Source organism: Pleuronectes platessa, chromosome 19 (genome assembly GCF_947347685.1).
Source record: "Pleuronectes platessa chromosome 19, fPlePla1.1, whole genome shotgun sequence".
NCBI classification, from domain to species: domain Eukaryota; kingdom Metazoa; phylum Chordata; class Actinopteri; order Pleuronectiformes; family Pleuronectidae; genus Pleuronectes; species Pleuronectes platessa.
In genome coordinates, this window is record NC_070644.1 from 14,041,457 (window position 1) to 14,064,704 (window position 23,248).

Below are 23,248 nucleotides of genomic sequence, written 5' to 3' on the forward strand. Positions count from 1 at the left end.
TCACATCATTGGTCACTATTTTAACTCTATCAATATCATATACAAGTTCCTGCGATGTTGGGGAATTAAAATGATGAACTTGAGTTTATGAGATACAGTGAATATAAAATATTGATGATACAAATAAGCACAACATCATGTTTACATGCAGGTGTCATTAAATGCTACATAAATTCCAAGGTTTCCATGACAATATATAGCTATGCATGGTATAAGAGTGCTCTAGCGCCTCTGTAGTGAGAAGCCTCTTCACCTAGCTAACTGTAACGTGGACTACATGATGTGAACTCAACCTTTTGGGCCCAAAGGCCGAGAAAACTTTTTGAGCTCAAATAAAAACATTAACTTGTCACTGTGTGGTTGTTTACTGTCAAATCTTTCAAGTCCCCAAGGACAGATGATGCAGAAGACGTTCCGACTGTCAGTGTCTGTCCTGAGTACTTAGGACCAATCTTAACTGTCTCTGTCTTCTCCAAACTGCTGTTAACTCACTTTTACAATTCACTAAAGAAAATCTGCAGGTTAAATAGTTTTTTATGGACGATGCAATGGATGAGACTGATTTAGATCAGCCGGTTTGACAATGAGTTGTTCAACTTTTTCCTTTTACCTCCAAGTACTTCCTCATGTACGATGATTTATACTTTCACTTGATTGAATCAGACATACATACATAAACCATGTCCACATTTCCATATTGGACATGTCTATAATTGTTATGAGTAATGAACCACAGCTCCTCTTTTCTTTTATAAGGAAGTGAAAATGAGTCTCGAAAATGTGTAGTAAGTAAAGCCGGTGCACTAAAGCAGTGTTTCCCAAACTAGGGTCGGGGCCCAGAGGGTCGCAAGATTATTTCCATAATAAAAACAACAATAAAAACAATTCTTAATGTCATGTTTGATCCATACATGTTTCAAAAGATTTTTAAAAAGTAGGTAATTTAAAATAAACCATGCAAATAATCATCAACCTTCTAATTTTCTTTGTCTCTACGACTCTAGAGTTGATTGAGACAGCTTCACTTGTAACAGGTTGGTTTACAGTTAGTTTGCATTCATGTGCACGTGGGTGATTGTTTTTGTGAACTGGCTCAAATAAATGTTCTTTTGGGGGTCACATGTCTCTGACAGTTATTTTGGGAACATGAGCCTTAAAAATTGAAAGTCTCCAATTGGCTGGTTAGCTGGTGCTTTATTGAAGTGTAACTTTAAAGGGGTTCACTGAAAAAAAGGAAAATTCACTCATCTACTCTCGCTGAGTTTACTAGAGGACATTTAGGCGAATACAATATAACATGTTTTATTACGTTTAAAGAAGTGGTCACCATTTAATTCAATTGTATTGGATTTGGCACTTTTTACCCCTGAAACTTTGAGAAGTGTTTTGTGGACCGTACCACTTCACCAACCCTCCATGGGCACAGTGGTGAGCAGATAATGAGGGATTTGTTTCATTTTGGGGTGAACTATCCCTTTAAGTCTCGCATTTTTTTATAGGGAACATTAGCATCGTGCTACATGCTGCTAGTTTCTCGACCTGAGTGATGACCGGATCACATTGTGTCGCTGGATGATGATGTTTCCAGATCTGCTGGAGGCTCCAAACTCCGCTGCACGTCTCTGAAGGGTCGTGGCTCTTTAACTGCACCAGCCAATGACAGCGAGGTGCGATCGCTCCGGCTCGGCTCCGCTCGGCTCGGCTCGGTTGACAGTTGACAGTTGATCGCGGTGACCGAGCGGCGGAGTCTTGTTCCTTTGGAGGGGTGATGCTGCAGTCAGTGCGGTCAATGGACTCGTCAGAGAACAAGGTAAAGATGATGCAGCTCAGCGGGGAGACTGCTCACGTGTCGCCCGTCGAACGGGAGCTAACACCGGGTCAGACCGGGAGTAACGGCCGCCGCTGGCCAGCATGTTTTGGAGCGGTAGCAACCGGACGGGAGCTAGCTGCTAACGTTAGCGTGAAGCAGAAACGCGGGTTCGGCTGCCCGGTGTTCGGTGGCAGTCCGCGGCAGAGGTCAGCCGAGCTTTACGCGCCTCACCACTTCTTTTAATTTTAGCAAACAAACAAAATGCCGGTTCTCCGCCGTTTTACAGCAAGTGTGACCGAATGAAAACATCGCGTGTGAGCCGCCGCCGCCTCTTCTGCTGCACTGTGTTCGTGTTGTTGTGTCGTTTCTGGGAAATGGGAATCTCAGGATCTCCGGACCTGAAGTAAGCTGCTATTTAAAGCGGAGCTTCAAACCACAACTCCATTGAACTGCACCCAGTCGTGTGTGTGGTATTTGGTTACAGTGGAGGAGTTGCCCCCTGGTTTACTACCCTGCTGCGGGTGGTGTTTGGTGCATCGTCCCGTCACCGTCAGTCCATCGCAGCGGACCAGGGTAATAACCTGTTATAACCAATCTGTGGAGAGGTAGGCGCGTTTTGGTTCTATTTGTCCAACCCGCCCCAAACGTCTCCCTCCCCTCCTTTGTTGCTCTCTTCCTGTTCCTGCACGACCTGGGCTACGTTACACAACCAGTCCGTCATGCAAACTGGAAACACGTGTCTGTGGGCGGCGCCGAGCTGGTGCAGGTTTGCTGAACAACAAAGCGGCGCAGCCTCGAGGAGGAGGAAACCAGCTGCGATGTTTACCTCACAGTCTGGGTCGAGAGCCGAGTGATTCAACATGTGTTTGCCTTTCAGGGAGGACCATGATGCGAACATGATCAGCGCCGATGGCTTCTCCAAATGCGAGGCGACTCTGCGGGAGGGAGGCAGGAGGCGGCCCCCTGCGGAGATGCTCCATCTGCTGACAGCTGTGATCGTGTGGCTGGTGACGGGCACCACCATCTCCAGCCTCAACAAATGGATCTTCGCCGTGTACAACTTCAGGTACCCGCTGCTGCTGTCCGCCCTGCACATGCTCACGGCCATAGTGGTGGACTATGGGCTCATTAAGCTGCGGGTGATCCACCAGAAAGGTGCTGCAGAGAAGGAACTGACCACCAACGCCAAGTGCAAGGTGTTCCTGTTGAGTCTGACTTTTTGCGCTAGTATCGCCTTCGGGAACATGGGCCTGAACCAGGTCCAGCTGTCGTTTGCACAGATGATCTACACGACCACTCCGCTCTTCACTCTCGCCATCTCCGCCCTGATACTGGGCAAGCACCATCACATCCTCAAATACACAGCCATGATGCCCATCTGCCTGGGAGCCTCCTTCAGCATCATGGGGGAGGTCCAGTACGACCAGACCGGCTGCTTCTTTGTGTTTGCTGCGACCATGTTGAGGGGTGTCAAGTCCATTCAGCAGAGTGAGTACCTCTTTACTGGGCCAGCTCCCTTTTTTCTTTCCTGTAGGTCAACACCAGGCTGTAGAAACTAATCCTCCGAGGTAGTTCAAATTATTTTTAAACTGGAAAAATTCCTCATGACATCAGAGGATATTTTAGTGTTTTCCCCCGGACGCCACAGCGGTCTGTGGTCCTGGAACTTTTTAGTGTTTCGGTGAATCACTCTTGGGTCCAGTAACACCCACACATTACGCTGGAATATCACAGTTGCACATTTTCTGGTTACTTAGGAAACATAATAAAAAAATGTGTATGTGTTTATGAGGTATAACTGCCAGAGGTTCTGTATATCCAAATTACATGCTGATCAGTTGAGCATGAATGCTTCTCTTGTTTGTTGAGGGACAGGAGTCTTTAGAAGGCCTGAACTTCTTGTTACAGCTGCTTCCATGAAGCAATCTTCATGGAAGCCAGCATATTTTTCAAGTTTCTCTTTGTTACCGACTAATTTTCCGGTTTTCAAATTCCCCAAATAAACTGAGTGGCCCAGAGACCTCATCTTGAAATTCATTGACAGTTTATCTGTTGTTAATTATATGTACCCAGGACTCCATAGAGTGCAGTATTGTTAGTAGAGTGCATACTTCTGCCAAAGCCTCCACAAACACCCTTAAATTCAACCAAGCCACACCAACTTGCACACTCTTGTTTTCCATAAATATCCAACTTTTCCCCATCAAGATTCATGAATTATTCACTAGAGAATCTATGAAAATTCTCGCAAAGTTAAAGAAAGTAAAAATCTCCTGGATCCAGCCATTTGTCTAAATCCATCCCAAAATTGAATTAGTTCATTCTTGGCCCATGTCCCATCCTTCTACCAAGTTTCATGGAAATCCCTTTGTCAGACAAACAAACAGACAGGGAGGAAAACATGACCTCCTAGGCAGAGGTTGAAAACATGGTGAGACTGAAGATGTGGCCACAGTTGAAGTGAACCTTTCTTGGAAAGAGACTTTCTTGAATTGATATCACATGGTTTGCCATCACTTCTCATTTAGCGAATGTTCTCCGCTCTCAGGGAAGCATTTGTTGTCGTAGTTGCTTTAATATGTGCGTCTGTGCAGTGGATTAGTCTCTTTAATGTCATGAGTCTTAATAACACTGTAGATGTCAGAGAAGAAAGATGAGATATGAGTTTCTAAAAATATAATGAGGCCCCCTCTTTAATTAGTTAGATAATACAGGAGCAGATATTTCGTGTTCGCTCAGAGCTACTGACTTCGGACCTCGAGGTACAGAGCTTGTTACCATAGGTTTATCTTTTTAAATCCTCAAATACTTCACTATGGCTACTAGCAGATGAGTTCGTAAAGTTACCTGCTTTATTTAATACAAAGCCTTAATGAGAGAACATGGAGGGAAGATTATGATCTTCTTTGGAGCAGAATTTTAAAACAAGGTCCAGCAAAGGAAAGTTGCTACACATTTCTTTTATTTTTAATCCAACACTTAAAATCAATCCTGAGGATCCAATCTGGCTCTGAGATGTTTTCTCAAGTTTCAAAGAGCTATTTTAACCCTCTCTCGCTTGTTGTTGTTAACAGTTTCCCCTCGGGCAATTTTTCTGACACACTTCAGATGTGTTTAGTTTAAAGGTTAAAGGAGTCAATGCCTCGGTCTGTGTTTACAGTCTGTGAACAGCGTTAGAGCTGCTTCACCACTTTACCTTATATATATATGACCTTCATATGAAGATGTGTGTCCAGACATGAAGGCATTTTATACTTTTCAAACAGGAGTTTTGCATAATTCCATTTCCTGCTATCTGTCCACTCCGGAGTTCACTCTCACCTTTTTGAAGTCTGCTGCTGTTACTTTGACTAGAAAAACACAATAACTTTCTGTTACATCACCTCAACCCAGAAGAGTGTGTTTGTGTTTTGTAAGTCTCAAAAATTCCATTCCACTCATGTTTATAACTTCTGTGTATGTGCCTTTGTTAAATCAGGCATCCTACTTCAGGAGGAGAAAATCAACTCTGTGTTCCTGCTCTACCTGATGTCCATTCCTAGCTTCTGCATCTTGACCGTGGCGGCTCTGGCCTTAGAGAACTGGACTCTGATGGAATCGCCGATGCATTACGACCGCCACCTGTGGGTCTTCATCCTGCTCAGCTGCCTGGGCTCAGTCATGTACAACCTGGCCAGCTCCTGCGTCATCACGCTCACCTCTGCCGTCACCCTGCACATCCTGGGCAACCTGAGCGTGGTGGGGAACCTGCTGCTGTCCCAGCTGCTCTTCGGCAGCGAACTGTCCGCCCTCAGCTGCGCGGGAGTGGTGTTGACGCTGTCCGGCATGCTCATCTATCAGAACTCTGAGCTTATCGTCAGCTGTTTTGACGCACACAAGGCCAAATCGAAAGTGTCCGGACAGGTGGACGGTCACGGTGCATGTGGAGAGGAATCTTGCGCGTCTGAACCAACGTATCATCAGCAGAGATCAGACGGCAAAGAAGAAGACAAGATGGACTGAGGTGAAAGGATGAAGGAGAGAGTAATATGCTGAAGGGGAAAAAATAGCTAAAAACCCTGGCTGGAGGGAGTGTGACCTTATAAGGCCATTAACACTGATGATGTTACAGATCATTTATTTCAACTTTATTATTTTTTACCTCCACACTGTTCCAATTTATCTCTCCTCTGGTCACACAGAACTCCAGGCCTCAGAGAAGAGAAGTTTGCCTTTTATTTCTCGCGGTGATGGTTAACTTCCCTCCTTCATCTGTACCTAACCTGTGTCGGTATATGCATGCAAGAGCACACTAAACTGTTCAGCACCTCACGGGGTATCCACACCATCACTCACACTACACTGTGAAATAGTCTCATTAACAGAGGGCTCTAATCAAGGACTTTCAGTGGCTGACGTGGACATTGTTAGCCTCAGAGTGGGCACTATTTTTAGTAAGAAAGAAAAAAATATATATATATGGTACTTTTACCTGACATTCACCTGGCCCTGTCATGGTAGGGGACCCGGGGTTGTTTGGCAGCTTTTTTAAAAACATTTGATTTCATGTTTTTGTTGGTATGTGATGCAGGAAGCTTGTCAAATAAGGACACTGCAGCTGTTGCTGTTACGACTGTCAAAGCCAACATACCTGTGCAATGAGACGCCTCTTCTCCTCCACTGAAGCACATTTTTAAGAAGAGGCCCGAGCTCTGTGTTTTGTCCTCCCCCTCTGAACCTCGCCTGTCGCTGCCCAATTAAGGCCGAGATCTTCTGCTCCTCCCAGCTTGAGAGGAAGGTCTCTCCCAGTAGAATTAGTCCAATTACTCCAGTCTTTTACCGCAGCTCGATAATTAGCTCCACGAGTTCTCTAAGGAGTGTCACTCCACTTTAGCTGTCACTCTTTCCCCTGAGGGTGACGAGAAAAGAGACGACCGAGCTGACCTTTCAGGTAGCCTCTTCCATCCCCGCCACTCGTCTGTAGAGTGTAGATTTTGCGAGCGACACAAAGTTGGTTTAACAGCACATCTTGACAAAAGGCTGACTCCTGCTGGACAGTGTTATGTTTTCTCTCTGTATGTGCTTTCATTTGAACCCCCTTTTAAATATTTCTGTGGGAGAAAATATTTATTTTTGAGTGAATATAGCAATCATTGGCTTAATAATGCGTACATTTTTGTTCTCAAGTGTCTTTTACATGCATTCGTGAATTTATCGATTGCTCTAGCCTCTTCTATACCTCTCTAGAAGAACAAGTCAGGTATGATAAGCATGACGCCCCTCATACTCCCTCCAACATATATGGTATGCCAAATGTTTACTTTGAAACCTATTTTTTTGTTATGCTGGTTCTATCAGTGTTGTAATAACTGGTTCTTTCAGTGAGGGAACATGGTCGTCACTCATGTCGAGTTCATTTCGACAACAACAACGAAGCCATACTTCTAAATGTGTTTTGTTTTGGACACTTTTCATACCCTCTGTATACTTTGCCATAAGAATAACTATGTAGGATTGTATAGTGAAAGATCTTTAGTTGATATATATATATATATATATATCGCAGACTTAAAATGTATTTCAATAGTGCCATTCTTAAAATTTCATTTTCCTGAGCATTGTTAGTAATTGAGAATTAATATTTGGACCTTTTCTTTAATTAATCCCCAGTCAGTTGAAAATGTTAGAAAGATATGAAGTGCTTTTATTTTGCTGTTTGATGATTGGTATTGTGGGTTTAACATTATTGAATACCTCATCTGTTAAATATGACCTCATGCCCCTGTGTTTGTTTATTATTAATTATTGGATGAAGAGCAAGCAGGTTTTCAACCGCCACACTAAACCAGCCTGTGGATGTTTGGTTATAATGTGTCAACAGAGTCACTTGAGCGCAGATATCAGCATATTTTAAAACAGATTTTAAATTCATTTTCAGTTTTACCCTCTCAGTCTGGTGTCGGGCAAGTCTCAAGGACTTCATGTTGAGGAAATAATGAGTGTGGGGCGAAGGGACAGTTGCACTGACATGGTGAGAAGACGCCTGTGTCTTCAGAGCCTACGGTTCCTGTGTATATATATATATTGGTTTTTGATTGTTTGCAAAGCTAGTTGGATGTAAATAGTTATTTTATGATATTTATGTATTTTATAGTAATATATGGTTGGTTTAAGCTACACTGGTTCAAGAATGAAACGTTTGCCTCATGCCTTATTTGGACACACTGTAGAAGAGGAAAGAGTGAACCAATCTCTTGTTTTTCTTTTTTGTTGAATTGTTTGGGAATACTTTGAACGCCAACAGCAGGTGAGAGTGTGCTTCTGATTAGAGGCCAACATATGGACGATTCACATGATCCCCAATTGCTTGAATACAAATAAACTGACTGGTACAATAAACAATAACAAACACCTCATAACTGAGTTTTACATGAATTACCACCACTGTCTCACACCTTATTACTGTTAATGTCTTAAACCAATGTTTATAAATCTTGACATTTCAAAGCAATTTCGAATTTGTACATAAAGCATCAGTTACGCTTCGATGACATTTATTACAGATTAAAGTTCCCTTCGAGGCTGCAAGTTACAATTATTGTCTTAAAAATTGACAGCGAGTTTATCAAATTATTAACTGTTTTGTATATAAAATGTCTAAAATAATAGCAAATAGTATGGTATGGGTGCCCATGATGACATCTTTTAAATAGCAGTTGTGTCTGACCAACAGTACAAAAGAAAAAAACAATCATCACAGAAAAGCAGGATTTCATCTTTGTTCATATTTAATTCATAATGTGATATGATTAATCATATCTTGAAACAGAATACATTTTCTCCTATCAGAACAGGTAGAAAATTATGAAAAAAACAAAATTGACTGAATCCAGTTGAGCTTCTCCAGTTATATGATCCTGGAATTGTTTATGTTGGTTATAATCGAGTAATTTGCTCTTTCTTAATGTGACAAGTGAAATGTTGAGAAAAAAGCCCACTGAAGCTCAATTGTTTATTTTTAAGTGGTTATGCATTTTCACCACTGGGTGGCACAGTTTATCTTATTTCTGATTTATCTGCTCCTCTGCTTTAAAGACAGGACTGATGATGTGTGCAGGAACCCTGCACTTCAGAAAACTTTTATTTCTTGGGCTGGATCATATACTTTCATACGTCTTCCTCATGAAGAGTGAAGAGTTCTGCCTTATTCAAGCAATCACTTAAGAAAATGTCACAGTGTCATTAAGGTCAAGACACCTAGGGCCACTAGTCACTGTGGTTTGAGATGAGGACAGATGATAAAACAGGAGAAAATACTAACGTCTACAAAGGCGGCAAAAGACAGACAGGACAGACCCAATGTCCCGAGATCTCTAGAGACAAAATGTTCTTTTTCACCACCTGCATAGACAGACTGAGGGGGGTTGTCCTGAGGACACTCTGTGACTTATAGCTAGTGTGTGTGTGTGTGTGTGTGTGTGTGTGTGTGCGTGTGTGCTCACTTTTACAAATTCCTTTGTCTCTAAACAAAGTTCACTGGTCAGTATTTCTGCCTGAATAAGGCAGCGCTCAGAGTTTTTCCCTTTGTTAACTCCTTCATTTCTCACTAAATTATTCTCCTGCAGCCGACTCCTTCAAACGAACTGTGACCAAGCCAAATGTGTGAACAACTAAAAAAAACACAGAGTGTAGCTGAGGGAAGGCCCGATAAAGTTTCACATGACATCATCCATCCAGGATGCAGTGGCCAGAGGAGGCGAGACTGATGGACCTGGACCTGATGTGTTCCTTCCTCCTCCTCCTCCTCCTCCTGCACCTTCTTCCCATCTTGGGTGGTTCTTGTGTGCGACCTCCTCTCGCTCTCCAAACAGGAATCCCGCGCTGTGGTGAGAGGTCTGATGTCAGACCTCAGCTCTCACAGCCCTGCAAGACAAGTGCGCTGAAGACTTCTGAGGAGCCCAGAGACTCACTAGACCCCATCAACAGGTGAGTGACACTGCACCTCACCGGGCCAACAAAACCACAACCATTAAATCCACATTCTATGTTGCATTATTGTCCCAAATCTTGTGTTTTTAAGCTTTGAATCATCTCGTTCTCCTCTGTGTCTGAGCACATAGTTTCACGCTGTTATCAGATGCTTGTCGTAATGCTCTCGTTCCACTACATTACTATATTTGTACGTGCTTTTGCTCCGTCTCTGCTGCACTCAGCCTGTTGCTGCGATACACTGAGCACTACTTCACTAAGACAAACACATTTCTTTTTGCATGGACGCTCAGTATGTTTCTGTCAAGACTCACACAACTGTTTATATTTGAAGACTGCGACTTGAACAGTTGCAGGCTTTTTATGCTGTGCGGTTATTCAGTGTAAACACCGGAGCACTATCTGGTCTGTTTAAGTGATTCAGACACATCCAGTCCTGATGGATGTTTTGATTTCTGAATCCAAGTCGTTCCATTTGAATGTTTGAAAAGTCAGAGTCCACTTTTTAAAACGTCAAGAGTGTTTATGTGTTGACTTTCAGACATGGAGGAAAAAACAGACGGTGGGTCGGCTGCAGTGACCAGTGAGGAACTGGCTGCAGTTGAAGATGAAGAGGTTCTCAACAAGATGGTGAGCCAACGATTGATCTCTCACCAGAGTGTCATGGAAACGTGGTGATCATTTGACCAAAGTGTTTGAAGGGCACGGTGAGAATAAACAGCTTGGCACTCTAGAGGTTTCCTTTTTTTTTATATATTCTAGCTGGACGACGCAGCAGATTTCGACCAGAGACGAATGATTCGTGCTGCATTAAGAGACCTGCTGAAGAAGAAGAGAGGTAAAAGCTGAGGACGCCGTGGGCCACATTCTCCCCTGAGGCTTTGCCTGTTTTCTAAACTCTCCAACCATCTGTGATCAGATAAACGGGAGCAGGAGCGAGGGGCGAGGCAGCAGGACCTGAGGCAGCAGGGCCTCGGCAAAGGAGCGAAGACCGGCTCAGCAGTTAGCACAGGCAGAGCGTCCATGAACCAGCAGCCATCAACAAACAGTGAGTCAGGTTAATACAAATAATCTCTCACACCTCCGTTGCCTGTGAATTTGTAATACTCAATGTTTTACTTTTGCTGATATTCTCTTTTTAGAACCGACAGGTCAGTCCTCTCCATCAGCCTCCGCTCCCTTCAACAGGACGGGAGGCAGGTGAGTCACATTTCAGCACGTGAACATTTTTGCGTGGTCAGTTTTTGCATTAACTGTAAAAAGGATGATTATAAAATCATATGTGCACAGAGAAAGGATTCGTGTAGACGCTCCTACAAATTCAACTTCTTTTCACAACTTTTATTAACACAATGTTTGAGCACTTTTTCAAACACAAACAAAAATAAAAGTATGGTACTGCAGCAACGATAATTACCAATTGCTGTGTAATACAACTTCCATCCGACTGACATATGCATCATTGAATCTGGTCAGTGGGTTATCTACAGCAATGCTTGATTTGTTACCAGCTTGGAAAACTAAACCTTCTCATTCTGACAATCTCTCCATCATTACTCAGTCTTAGAGGGAAAATGTATTCTTCCATGTCATGAATTTCATTGTTTGGTAACTTTTAAAATGGAAGTTGTTGCCTTAGCTGTTTGTTTACTACATTGCAAATTTAATTCATCGCAGTCGTCTTGTATATTTATTTAGTGACCTAATTCACCCAAAAGGTTGGGGGGGACATTTATTCTGCTTAAAGTAACATTTGCTAAATCCTGACTATCTGAGATACATCTTCGTGTCCTCTCCTCAGCAAGACCAGTCCTGCTGCAGCCCCGGTCCAGACATGTCCAGCTGCTGCTGCAGTACCCAATGCTAAAAATGTCAAACAGATGCTTCTGGATTGGTGCAGGGCCAAAACAGAGCCATATGAGGTAAATATACCCAGACTCTCTTATTGCCCTGTGGAGCTATACATAGCTCTGTCCCTTATGGCTCACTCTTTTCCACTATTCTATTTCTCCTAAACTGACTTCGCTCTGGTGTATGAAACAGGGGGTGAAAATCCAGAACTTCTCCTCAAGCTGGAAAGACGGTATAGCCTTTTGCGCCTTAGTGCACCGGTTCTTCCCCGATGCGTTCGAGTACTCCATCCTCAACCCCAACAAGCCCAGGGAAAACTTCCAGCTGGCTTTCGACACTGCAGAGTGAGCGCTCACTCCTTATATGACCATTGAGAAGTATCTTGTCTGGAATGAGCTCCGGTAGTAAATCACAAATAAGGACAAAGTGGCGTTACAGTTTTGTGTCATTGTTTGCCTCGAGTCGTTTGTCAGTGACTCTCGCTCTCTGCCTGCAGGAGGCTGGCAGGCTGCCCCCCTCTGCTGGACCCTGATGATTTAGTCCGGATGAAAGAGCCCGACTGGAAGTGTGTGTACACGTACATCCAGGAGTTTTACCGCTGCCTGGTGGAGAAAGGCCTGGTGAAAACCAAAAAGAAGCCGTAGACTCCCGGGACACTCAGACACAGCCATGCATGACTCGATGGAGTTTCAATCGAAACACACATTATAGCACAAGATGAGGTCAAAAGATTATATCATGCACTCTTGTCAGTTTGCCAAGGGGTAAAAGGTTAAGTGTTCGAAGTGTTCAGCTCTGATGCCCCATACGAACATGAATGTAAAGTGCCTAACGTATTTGTACTGTGTGTGTGTGTGTGTGTGTGTGTGTGTGTGTGTGTGTGTGTGTGTGTGTGTGTGTGTGTGTGTGTCTGTGTCTGTGTGTGTGTGTGTGTGTGTGTGTGTGTTAGCAGGGACTTATGGTTGTCTGTGTGCTCTCAGTGGACAGATGGTGCTTAGGATCAGTACATTCCACTGAGATTACACATCTGCATTAATCCCAGTCAGGGCCATGGAGCATCTGGGAACAAATGTTATGATGATGCCCTAGGGCCAAGACAGATTTACTACGTATCCATTTCATTATTACGCAGTTTCTCTTGAGATATCAGATGTTATGTTCATTGATAAATTCATAATTCATAATATAGTCAGAAAAGTAACTTTGGAGGGAATAGATGTTGTTGTTTTATTTTAAAGATATCCACAAACACCTTGTGTGAGTGGTTTAAATGTGTGTCGAATGAATATGGGAGGAATGAATGGGCACTTCACTAACATGGTGAATAAACACAGCCTGAAAAAACTTGCTTTCATAATTCCACTTTCTAGTTTTGTCCTTTTTATGATGTTTTCTGTGTCTGTTGTTGTTGAGGCTCTGATGATGACCCTTGTGTCGTCATCAGGGGTTTTTAGAATTTTAACCCAAATCCTGTCTTGCAAACCTTTCTGGGGCCCACAACTTTATCAGCTGGAATGCTCCTTTAATAGGACGGCTTCATGGAATTACTGCACCAGCTTCTCTCGACACAGACTCATGGACATATGCATAACTTACAATGAAATCCTGCTCAATAACTTATTATTTTAAGACTTTTAATTATAAATAAGCGGATCTAAAAAAACACTTGCGTATATTGAGTAGAGCCACTGCATTAAATAGTAGCCCAATAAATGTTGAGGCTGAAAACCATGCATTGCATCACAAGGGGACTTGAGGAATCAGGAAAAAACTCACCATATTAACATGATGCCTCAAAATATACATTTAATGAACATACTTTCAACACAATCTCTGCAAAAGGTAATTTTACAATGTACTAGCACAAATGCAAATAAACGACTGATGGTTTTATTGTGTTGTTTTATTGATCACATTAGATCGTTTATGGTGTCTGTGTTGTTGCGCCCCGCGAGCGCCTCGCCAGAGTGAAGCTTAATTTATACTCATGCTGATCGATTCTCCCCATCAGTGACGCACCGATACCAGATTGATGTGTCACTGATATGGGACAGATGATCAGTTCATTCTAATAATAGGTGTGTGTGTATGTTACTGTACTTATATATTTGTGAGGACCATTTTAGGCATAGAGACCCTGCAGAGTGAGGACATTTTGACTGGTCCATAATTTTTCATTGGGCGAGTTGAGGGTTAAGACTTGGATTAAGGGTCAGAGTTAGAATTAGGGTTAGGGCTAGGCATGTAGTTTGGATGGTTAAGGTTAGGGGCTAGGGAATGCATTATGCCAATGAGTGTCCTTGCTAAAATAGAAGTACAAACGTGTCTATTCATAGTTGTGAGGGCAAATTTTTGTTCAATACTATCCTTTTGAGAACATTTTGGCTGGTCCTTGGTTTTGGGGTTAGGCTTAGAATTCGCTTTAGGTTAAGGTTAGGGCAAGGGTTAAGATTAAGATTAAGATTAGGCATTTAGTTGTGATGGTTAGGGTTAAAATAAGGTTCAGGTCAAGGTTTAGGGTTAAGTTTAGGCATTTAATTGGGATGTAAGGGTAAGGGGCTAGGAAAGCATCATGCCAACGTGTGTCCTCACAACTATAGAGAGACGTGCATGTGTGTGTGTGTGTGTGTGTGTGTGTGTGTGTGTGTGAGTGTGTGATGTGAAGGCGAGAGAGAGAGAGAGAGAGAGAGAGAGAGAGAGAGAGAGGGGGGATGGGGGTGCACCGTGAGCGCGCCCGGTGGGTTGTGGGTACGGTGCCGGTGTGCAGGAAGTGCGGGCGGGATGCTGCTGGCAGAAAAGCGCAACGCCGCTCCGTCCATCTGCCGTAGACGCACATGATTAGTGGGATGAGGAATAATCAGCTGCTGGGTCGTGGCGCACACATCAACATGCACGAGTCCAACACCAGCGAGCGCCTCCTCCTGTCCTGACAGCCCGGCGGAGCGGCGCGGAGGAGCGGGTCCGTGCACCGTGACGGAGACGACCGCTGTCCACGGCACCGACGGGTCCCTGCCACCCGTCCCCGGACCCGGTGTGTCCCCGGTCCGGAAAACAACCGACCCTGCCCTCGCCTCCCTCTCTCTTTCGCTCGCTCTCTCCCCCGTGCTGTCGCGTTGACTGGGGGGAGACTGATGCTTCGCCCCTCGGTGCGCTTGTGAGATCACCTTTGCGGTTCACCTTGGAAATAAGAAAAACGCATGAAAGGTAAGACGTGTTTTCAGGAGACCTGTGAGACACCGCAGCTCCTGTCCCGTTGTTCGTGTTTTCATTGTGGTGCCGCTCAGTCCAGACTGTAGATAACGGAGCTGTCATTCAGACTCGCAGGCTCATGCACTGGGTTCTAAAATATGAATCAGGCCCACATGTCCTCAGGTATTCAAGCTCTAAAGTTCCCACTTTTTAAAAGTAGATCTAATACCAAACCCTGAACCGTTACCATTCCCTGCTTTTTGATTTGCAGATTATTTCAGAACTGTGGTCAGGTGGATTTTCCAGACACAAAGAGCTTTTATTCATTTGCATGTCATGAATACTTTAAAAGAGGTGTTTAATTTCCCTGTGGGGGGGAAGGTAAACAAAATGGTGGGAGGCTCCATGTCCTCCTGTCATGTGAGGCATATCCTCTATCTTGTGACCTATCCAGGATCTGTTGACATTGTCTGATGTCCTCTGTCTATCTTCAGCTCCCATCGTCCAATCGCATCCACCCCCCCCCCCCCCCCCCTTTCTCTGAAGTGAGAGAAAGAGATCAAACCACAATCAAGCTCATATCATCCCAAAAGGACCAAACCTTTCTCCTGCTTGGTAGAAAGGGTCAGGGGGGGGGGGGGGGGGGGGGGGGGGGGGGAATAAGGCTGCTGAGCGACAATGATGTAACCCAGGTTAGGAAGGTTTCACGTTAGTTCCTCAGTCCTGTTGCCTGCTCATTGGAACATCAGAGAAAGAGACCACATCCTTCATGGTTGCAGTGATAAAAGAAGAGGTTTTGTGACAGCAGAAGAAAAAAAATTACACAAAAGTCATTCCTGTCCTGTTGGCTGCAAGCTTCACTATCTCGCAATCAAACGAATCCTTTTACTTATTTCATGTTTCAGATCGATGGATCGCATGCGGCACAAACAAATCAGCACTGACCCATGTGGGGTCGAAGTGCAGCCTGGACCTTGTGTGGTACTCGCAGCCGGTCCAGGTTTACCTCCACAGCTTGCAGTCCAGGAGCCAGCTCTCATCAGCCCACCAGAGGTCGTCAGCAAACCAAAGTCTGGAGTGAGCCCCGTCCAGTCCCCGGTTCCACCCGTGAGAGTGACAGAACCATCACAGTCCGGCCACACAAGCACTGGGTCCACTCCGACGCTGACGAGCATAAGCCGGCCGAGACCGACCGCCCTTGGGACTAAACCTGCGCCGAAGCCGACCAGGATCTCAGCGGACCCCTCCAAGGAAATAGATTTGATCCCTGTTTACATCCCAGGACCTCAGAGTGCCAACGTCCTGCCGCAGACTGAGTCCTCCCTCCCGCTCCACAGTCCTCAGAGTCCCCACAGTCCCCACAGTCCCCACAGTCCTCAGTCTTACACCAGCCAGCCTTACCTGAGTCCCTCACCCAGCCCTCTCCCATCCGCCTGCCTCAGCCCCAAACCAGGCCCCGGTGGTCAGTCACAGAGGAGCCCCTCACCCGTGTGTCCAACACAGAGCCAAGTGCAGCCGGAGAAGCCGGCAGGAGAGAACAACGACTTCAGGTGAGGCAAATATTAACACGTTGATTAAAGCACTTTATCAGACCTACTGGAGCTCCTGTCAGATTAAACGATTCTGTGCTTTTACCCCTGAGACTGGGCCGATCCCTGTTTTGCACAGAAGCTACAGAAGCCGCCCTGCAGTCGGTGGGTAGGATGTTTTGATGTGAGCCAGACCATGACACATGAATCAAGGCGGCACAGTTCAATAAGGCCTTGTGAATCTGACAGGGCCACATTTTGTTGGCAGCCGTCCCAGAGGCTTATACTTCTGTTGTTCCTCAACCATAAACAATGTCAGCTTGTAAAAACCTTTTGAATTCATAGACCTGTGTTTATACGAAGGTGAAAATGTTCGAATAAGGTCTCGGGACGGCAGAACCCTCTGCGCTTCCGACTGTTACACATTCTCTTCACATACTGTATGTCTCAGGTTAATATAGAAAGTTGTAGACCAGTAACAATGGGTTTCATTTAATACACTCAAACTTTATTAGTGTAGCACCGCACCACATGCAAGGGAAGTGCTCTACAGATGATTGACAAGCTGATAGTAAGACAGTACAAATGTAAAACTGTGTTAGATTAATACACACAAGTCATGAAGAAGCTGAAACTGTAATAATCAAACAAATAAAACTGAAAACAGCAAAAACTAGACACAAATATACCATAACATTGATAAAGGACAATAACAAATAAAACAGGTCTTAACTTGCTTACTATAGTGAATTGATTATTAAATGTCACCTCTTCACAATTTTCTTACATTTTAAAGACAAAACAATTAGTTGAGAAGACGGACGGATTAATCACCAATAAAAATAAAAAGCTACAGGCCTGATATGTGTTATTACAGAGTAGCTGATTGGTCCTTTTTGTAGGAGAGTTAGAGCCATCTCTGTCTCTCACACACACACACACACTCACACACTCACACACACACACACGTGAAATACTTAGTCATCATCGAGGTACAGAGAGGTGCTTAATTGTGCTTATCTTTTTTTTTTTCCATGTACAGAGAGGCTGATTAAAGCTTCATCCCTAAGGATTACGTCCTCTCTCTCTCAGCCTCTACACAATTTGAATCTAATGCAGCAATTTCCACCATCTCCTCTCCTGACAGGGTGTACATCGTCACATGGAACGTGGGCTCAGCTGTCCCGCCGGATGACATCACCTCCCTGTTCGGACCAAATGTTTCAGATGGGAGCGTCGACGTGTTTATCATCGGGTAAGCAAGTATTCCCAGCAGACTCAGCGGTGCCAGGGACACGGTGCCCACTCAGTCATCTGTGCTCCCGTTACACGTCACTGTCCTTTCCACCAAAGTTTCATCCTCACTTGTTTCCTGACGTGACTCTGCTTTCCTGGCACCGTCCAGACTCCAGGAGGTGAACTCCATGATCAACAAGAGGCTGAAGGATGCTCTCTTCTCGGACCAGTGGAGCGAGCTGTGCATGGACACACTCAGCCCTTTCGGATACGTTCTGGTCAGTTAAAGATGTTGCTGCTCATATCTCCCATATCTTAGATCTCTTTTCACCCTGACCTGTTTTTGTGCCACGGAATGCTCATTCGTTTGTTATTCTCATCCCTCCCATCTGTTAGGTGGCGTCCCAGCGAATGCAGGGAGTGCTGCTGCTGGTGTTCTCTAAATTCTGCCATCTTCCGTTCCTCCGAGGCGTGCAGACGGAGAGCACACGCACAGGACTTGGGGGATACTGGGTAGGTGCTGCACATCGACGCGAGCCACTCAGAGATTTATTTGCGTCGGTACATGTGTGGTGGGTTCAGTAAGAGGGCTTTGGGAGGGATGGGGTGTTGAAAGGTGGCGTGCGCGCCCCCTCCTGCCGGCAGACGCACGCACGTGTGGGTGCATATGTCAGCGTGTGACCTTCCTGTGCGTGTTGATGTCAGCATCACCCCTGGCTGCTGCTGGTGCAGTCTCCTTCTCTTTGAGGGCAGTGCAGCAGCGGGCTGTCTCGCTCTCCGGTTCTTTGACTCCACACGGCAGCAAAACATGAAAACACGACCTTGTCCCCGAACACAGATCTGGTTGATACATGCGATCAGTGTTTATTTAAATGTGAATAAGGACAGGATGTATTTGTGTCTCTCCTCTCGCTCTAAGGGGAATAAAGGGGGTGTCAGCGCGAGGATGACGGTGTTCGGCCACCCGCTGTGCTTCCTCAACTGTCACCTGCCGGCTCACATGAGGAACCTGGAGCAGCGGATGGAGGACTTTGAGAGCATCCTGCAGCAGCAGCAGTTTGAAGGCGGCAATGCCACTGGTGTGCTGGACCACGAGTGGGTGACGACAATGTTACACAATCTTTTTACCACCCATAGAAAGAGCACACCATTAGTCAGCTTTTCATTGACAAATACATGTCCGACAGTCATTCATTGTGTGTTAGGGAACAGAATTATGCAAAAACTAATGGATGGATTACCACAAAACTTAGTCATGAGATTTGGTGTGAGCCAGGGAAGAAAGTCATTTTTAAAGTGTGACTCCAGCACATTAAATGATTCATGTTTTGTAAGGTTTGAGAAATCTGAGTCGCTCAATAAGGTAACAAGCCTTAATTATAACTTGACACAAATTGGCATTTAATTGAAGGCTGCAATGTTTTACTTACGTTTTATTCTTTGAATTTGCCTTCACCAATTTTTAATGAATCTTAGGAGGTCATGTTATGTAATAAAGGTTAAAGGTCTCCCTATTTGTTTTTCCTGCATCTCGAGTAAGTAAAACGTCTCTTTGTGTGTTTTTCCTGCCTCCAGTGTGGTGTTTTGGTTTGGAGATCTAAATTTCCGTATCGAAGACTACGACATCCATGTGGTGAAATGTGCCATCGACAGCAACAAGCTGCCTCTTCTGTGGGAGCGGGATCAGGTGAGGAAACATCCCCCTTGTTCACAGACCTCCACCAACAGAGGGCGCTGCTGTAGTGCATATTTAACCCCCCTGTCATCAACCTCCACAGCTCAACATGGCTAAAAACACAGAGCCCATCCTGGAGGGCTTCATAGAGGGGCCACTCAAATTCCCACCGACCTATAAGTTTGATGTGGGCACTCACACGTACGACACCAGGTTTGTTCAGTCACCTCCATCACAAGATCTAATTAGTAGGTTTCTTTTTAAAGGTGAGGCCTAATAGAGCGTCTGTCTCTCTTGTTTCCGTGTGTGTCAGTACAAAGAAGAGGAAACCTGCCTGGACGGATCGCATCCTCTGGCGCCTCCGACGCACCGGCTCCCCGGTCCCTTCCCACAATGCAGCACTACAGCGGGGTCTGACCTCGTGGCTCGGTGGGGCCACCAAAGTGACGCAGCACACGTACCGAAGTCACATGGGCTACACCATCAGCGACCACAAGCCTGTTTCTGCCCTGTTCTCCCTGCATGTGAGACACTGTTTTACACATTTTCTCAATCAACTGTCTCAGTTCCTTCTTCACTTTGCACAGTTGGATTCTTCTTCACGTTTTTTTCCTCTTTTTATCCCCTTTTCCTCTAGTTCCCATTCAAGGTGGCTGTGCCCCTGGTGGAGCTGCAGGTCAATAAGGAGTGGTGTAAGGTCTCCGATGCTACAGTCAGATTCACATATGCATCTACTTATCAGCGCAGCTCGTGGGACTGGGTTGCAATATATAAGGTGATCTTTCATTCACTCAAATCCACATTCACCCACATAACATCGTTGTTATGTTACAGTTATGTTCTTCATTTCTCTCTGCACAGGTCAGATTCAGACATCACAAAGACTACCAGGCGTACGTGTGGGCCAAGGGAGAGCACGTATCACAGGTTGGTCACATACTGAAGCTCTCTGATGGATTTTGTGACACAGCGGAACTCATGCTGATTTCTTTGCCTCTCTCTTTTTCTCCAGGTGACGTTTTCAGAGGAAGATTTGCCCAGAGACGATTGTGAATACCTCATGGGTTACTACAGCAATAATATGAACAGTATCGTGGGATTGTCAACACCCGTTCAGGTGATAATTAATTTGTACTTATACTTATGTGATATTTTGAAGGTTGACTTCAGCTTGTAACTTTTCTACATTGTGTGACGACTTCTGTTACGTCCTGTTAGCAGCCCTGCTCATGAAGTTTATTCCCTTTGAATCCTCCATCCTGTGCAGATCAGGATACCAGTCCACAGTCCCACCATGCATCGCTCCGACAGCTCTGAAGTCAGCTCAGAGGACGACAGCACCCTCGTCCTGCTGGTTCCAAACTCCCGTAGCCCGAGTCCTAAAACAGGAAAAGCCCATCATCGCCACCGGCGCAGCCGCAGCCCGGCGGTCCCGACACTCTCCTCCAACCCCCTCCCCTCCTTACAGGGCCTCAGCCTCTGCCCTCGCTCCAAAGACGGACAGACGCCAAGCCGCTCACCCTGCTCCGCTGCTAAGAAGGAACGGCTGGTGTCCCCCAACACTGTGCAGTCTCCGTCCATCAGCCCGCTCAGTCCTCGCAGTCCTGTGTCTCCAGGTAGTGGAGTGACTGCACCAGAGGCCCTCATCGCTGCCATCTTAGGTGAACACAGACCAGCTCAGGTTAGCCCCACAGGGGTCAGGCACATCGGGAAGGCCGGGGAAACGGACATAAAGATCAGTTACTGAAAGCAGGTACAGTCTGATGTGACCCCACACTGTCTCTGTGCTCGTAGAAGCAGCACAAGCAATGACTCCTAACGTAGTTTGCAAACATTCCACATTGTAGCCCCGCAGCTCTGTCTCTGAATCGACCATCATCTCATACACTGTGTGTATCTCGGACTGGAAGCTGAGTCCAGACGCCCCCAAGAACATCAGACTCATAAGCTCTATCATACGTAAACAACATGTTGAAACCAGAGCAAACCTGTGATGGATGTGAGCGGTTATTATTGACAGCAATATGGATCTTTGTAAACTGTCTCCTACCATAATGACTCCAGACCAGAAACACTGACGGTATCATGGTTCACCGTGGAGGGAGAGTGTGTGTGTTTGTGTGTCTGTGGGTTGTGTTAAAACATAAATTTGTGAAATATGCATTTTGGACCAAAAGGTGGTTTAAACATTTTAACTCTATAGTTTTCGGTCTGTATTCATGAAATGAACCTCTCGTGAATAGAGGTAGAGCATTTTACCAACGCAATCAACCTGAAGTGTTCATGTGACTAAGTGACTTCAACAATAATCCTGCTTCAATGCTCTTACTCTTAGAAGCTTTGTGGATACAGCCCCTGTTCTATAGAGCTCAGTGAGTGGATGTTTAGACCAATGTGGTTTGTTTGCTTCAAGGAAAACTGTTATTTATCTGTGTGAGTGTGCGAATAAAAAAAAACTAAAAACAAAAGAAGTAGTGAAATGTAAACACGAAAAAGTTCTGTTTGTTTTGCATGTGTGCAGAGGTGGGGGGGGCACATGGTGGAGTCATGGTTTGGACGAGTTTCGACTGGATTTGATCAAATGAAAAACAAAAGTAATTTCATTTTAACATCAGATACAAACTTCACTTTAACTCTCAGCCTCTTTGTGTGCAGCAAATCAAATTTCAACTTTAACTCAATTTTACTGAGAACAATTTTTTATAATGGCACCTGAGGACATCATAGCAAAAAACAAAACAAAATACTGTGCTTGTGAATTGTGACTAAACACTGATAATGTCAAACCTCTGCACGTGTGTACAACCAACGTGTTGCACTGCAAAGGTCAGTGTTGTCAAAATCGAGATTAGAGACAGGACGACAAAAGATGAAAATCAGTCATATACTGATAAAGGTTATTCGTGACAAGACCAAGAAAAAGACCCAGTATCAAGTTTTCAAATACAGTCAACAAAACAAAATCCATTTAATATAGACAAAGAAGCTCTTGAGGTTTTCACAGAGACGAGTGTACACAGCTTAAGGTTCGTCCTGATGTTTGTGATCAAGTTAATCTCTTTTGGATTAGCAAACACATCTAAAACCAGAGAGAGACGCTGGCGAGGGTGAAACAAGCTGCACATTCCAATGAGTATTAGGTTTAATCAGATGGGCAGACGAGTGAGGCACCTGATAACAGCACTAAAGTAAAGTAGCTCCCTTTTTGTGTTCACTATTTCTAGAAATTCTTTTAAAATCGCAAGTTGGCTGCAGAAAGTTGAAGCCCGAACCATCATTGCAGATCCACAACTTCCACTGACTCCAAACACATTCCATTGGACGGTTTCATTTCTATGATACAGTGATTGTGGATATGATGATATTTATATATATTAAGTTTTGTTTGGAGAAGGTTATTCCAGTAGGAAATTTCTTATCGTTTGTTTTTCATTTTTCTTTTTTGTGTCATATGCTTCATACTTTCCATTCCTTCACGCCAAATATTTCCATAAGTCAATTCTAGCTGCTATTCCCCATCAGGTCAACGATAATCCTCAAGATAACTGATGTAGTCATACTTAAACCTGTTCAGGTGACTGAAAATTGTTGCCTAAGTGTGGACAAGTCTGGCTCTGACAAAACTTAAAGACACGAAATAAGGATTACGTATTAAAAATATTTGATATTTGCACAGTTTCAGTCTTCTCAGGCTCGATTCATCATGTTAAATACGAGATTCCATCACCTTTAAGGTCGATAAATCTCCTTGAATAAACCCACTGTTTCAATAAGCACCAATGCAAACACCTCTTTCAAGCTTGGGAAGTTTTTTCCTTCAGGACCAATGCAGTTTTTAGCAAAATCCCTTCAAAGTCCGAATATTGATTACCACACTGTGTTTTTGAATTAAGAGAGAAAAAACGTTTAACCTATTCATTTTCATCCGTTAATCAGATAATTATTGTAGAGGAATTATATGCTCTAAAGTTTTTTCATGTATTCTTTAAA

At 44.6% G+C, this 23,248-nt stretch overlaps 3 protein-coding genes across 3 annotated transcripts; all 3 read left to right on the forward strand.

The window, feature by feature from the left end:
• The first annotated feature begins 1,676 nt into the window (after window positions 1-1,676).
• Window positions 1,677-8,208, forward strand: slc35e4 (solute carrier family 35 member E4). The gene is made up of 3 exons (XM_053411626.1): window positions 1,677-1,810; window positions 2,688-3,298; window positions 5,289-8,208. The coding sequence occupies exons 2-3, from the start codon at window positions 2,707-2,709 to the stop codon at window positions 5,810-5,812; spliced, it is 1,116 nt and encodes a 371-aa protein (XP_053267601.1). The 5' UTR covers window positions 1,677-1,810; window positions 2,688-2,706; the 3' UTR covers window positions 5,813-8,208.
• A 1,402-nt stretch (window positions 8,209-9,610) lies between these two features.
• Window positions 9,611-13,505, forward strand: smtna (smoothelin a). The gene is made up of 8 exons (XM_053411771.1): window positions 9,611-9,775; window positions 10,320-10,408; window positions 10,541-10,616; window positions 10,698-10,826; window positions 10,921-10,978; window positions 11,580-11,700; window positions 11,822-11,973; window positions 12,126-13,505. The coding sequence occupies exons 2-8, from the start codon at window positions 10,322-10,324 to the stop codon at window positions 12,271-12,273; spliced, it is 771 nt and encodes a 256-aa protein (XP_053267746.1). The 5' UTR covers window positions 9,611-9,775; window positions 10,320-10,321; the 3' UTR covers window positions 12,274-13,505.
• A 2,222-nt stretch (window positions 13,506-15,727) lies between these two features.
• On the forward strand, window positions 15,728-21,005 carry LOC128425241 (inositol polyphosphate 5-phosphatase K). Its single transcript, XM_053411772.1, has 12 exons — window positions 15,728-16,368; window positions 17,495-17,602; window positions 17,753-17,861; window positions 17,980-18,096; window positions 18,503-18,678; window positions 19,159-19,270; window positions 19,362-19,471; window positions 19,572-19,782; window positions 19,896-20,033; window positions 20,120-20,185; window positions 20,271-20,375; window positions 20,526-21,005. Exons 1-12 carry the CDS (start codon window positions 15,728-15,730, stop codon window positions 21,003-21,005), a joined length of 2,373 nt encoding a protein of 790 aa, XP_053267747.1.
• Window positions 21,006-23,248: the final 2,243 nt, after the last annotated feature.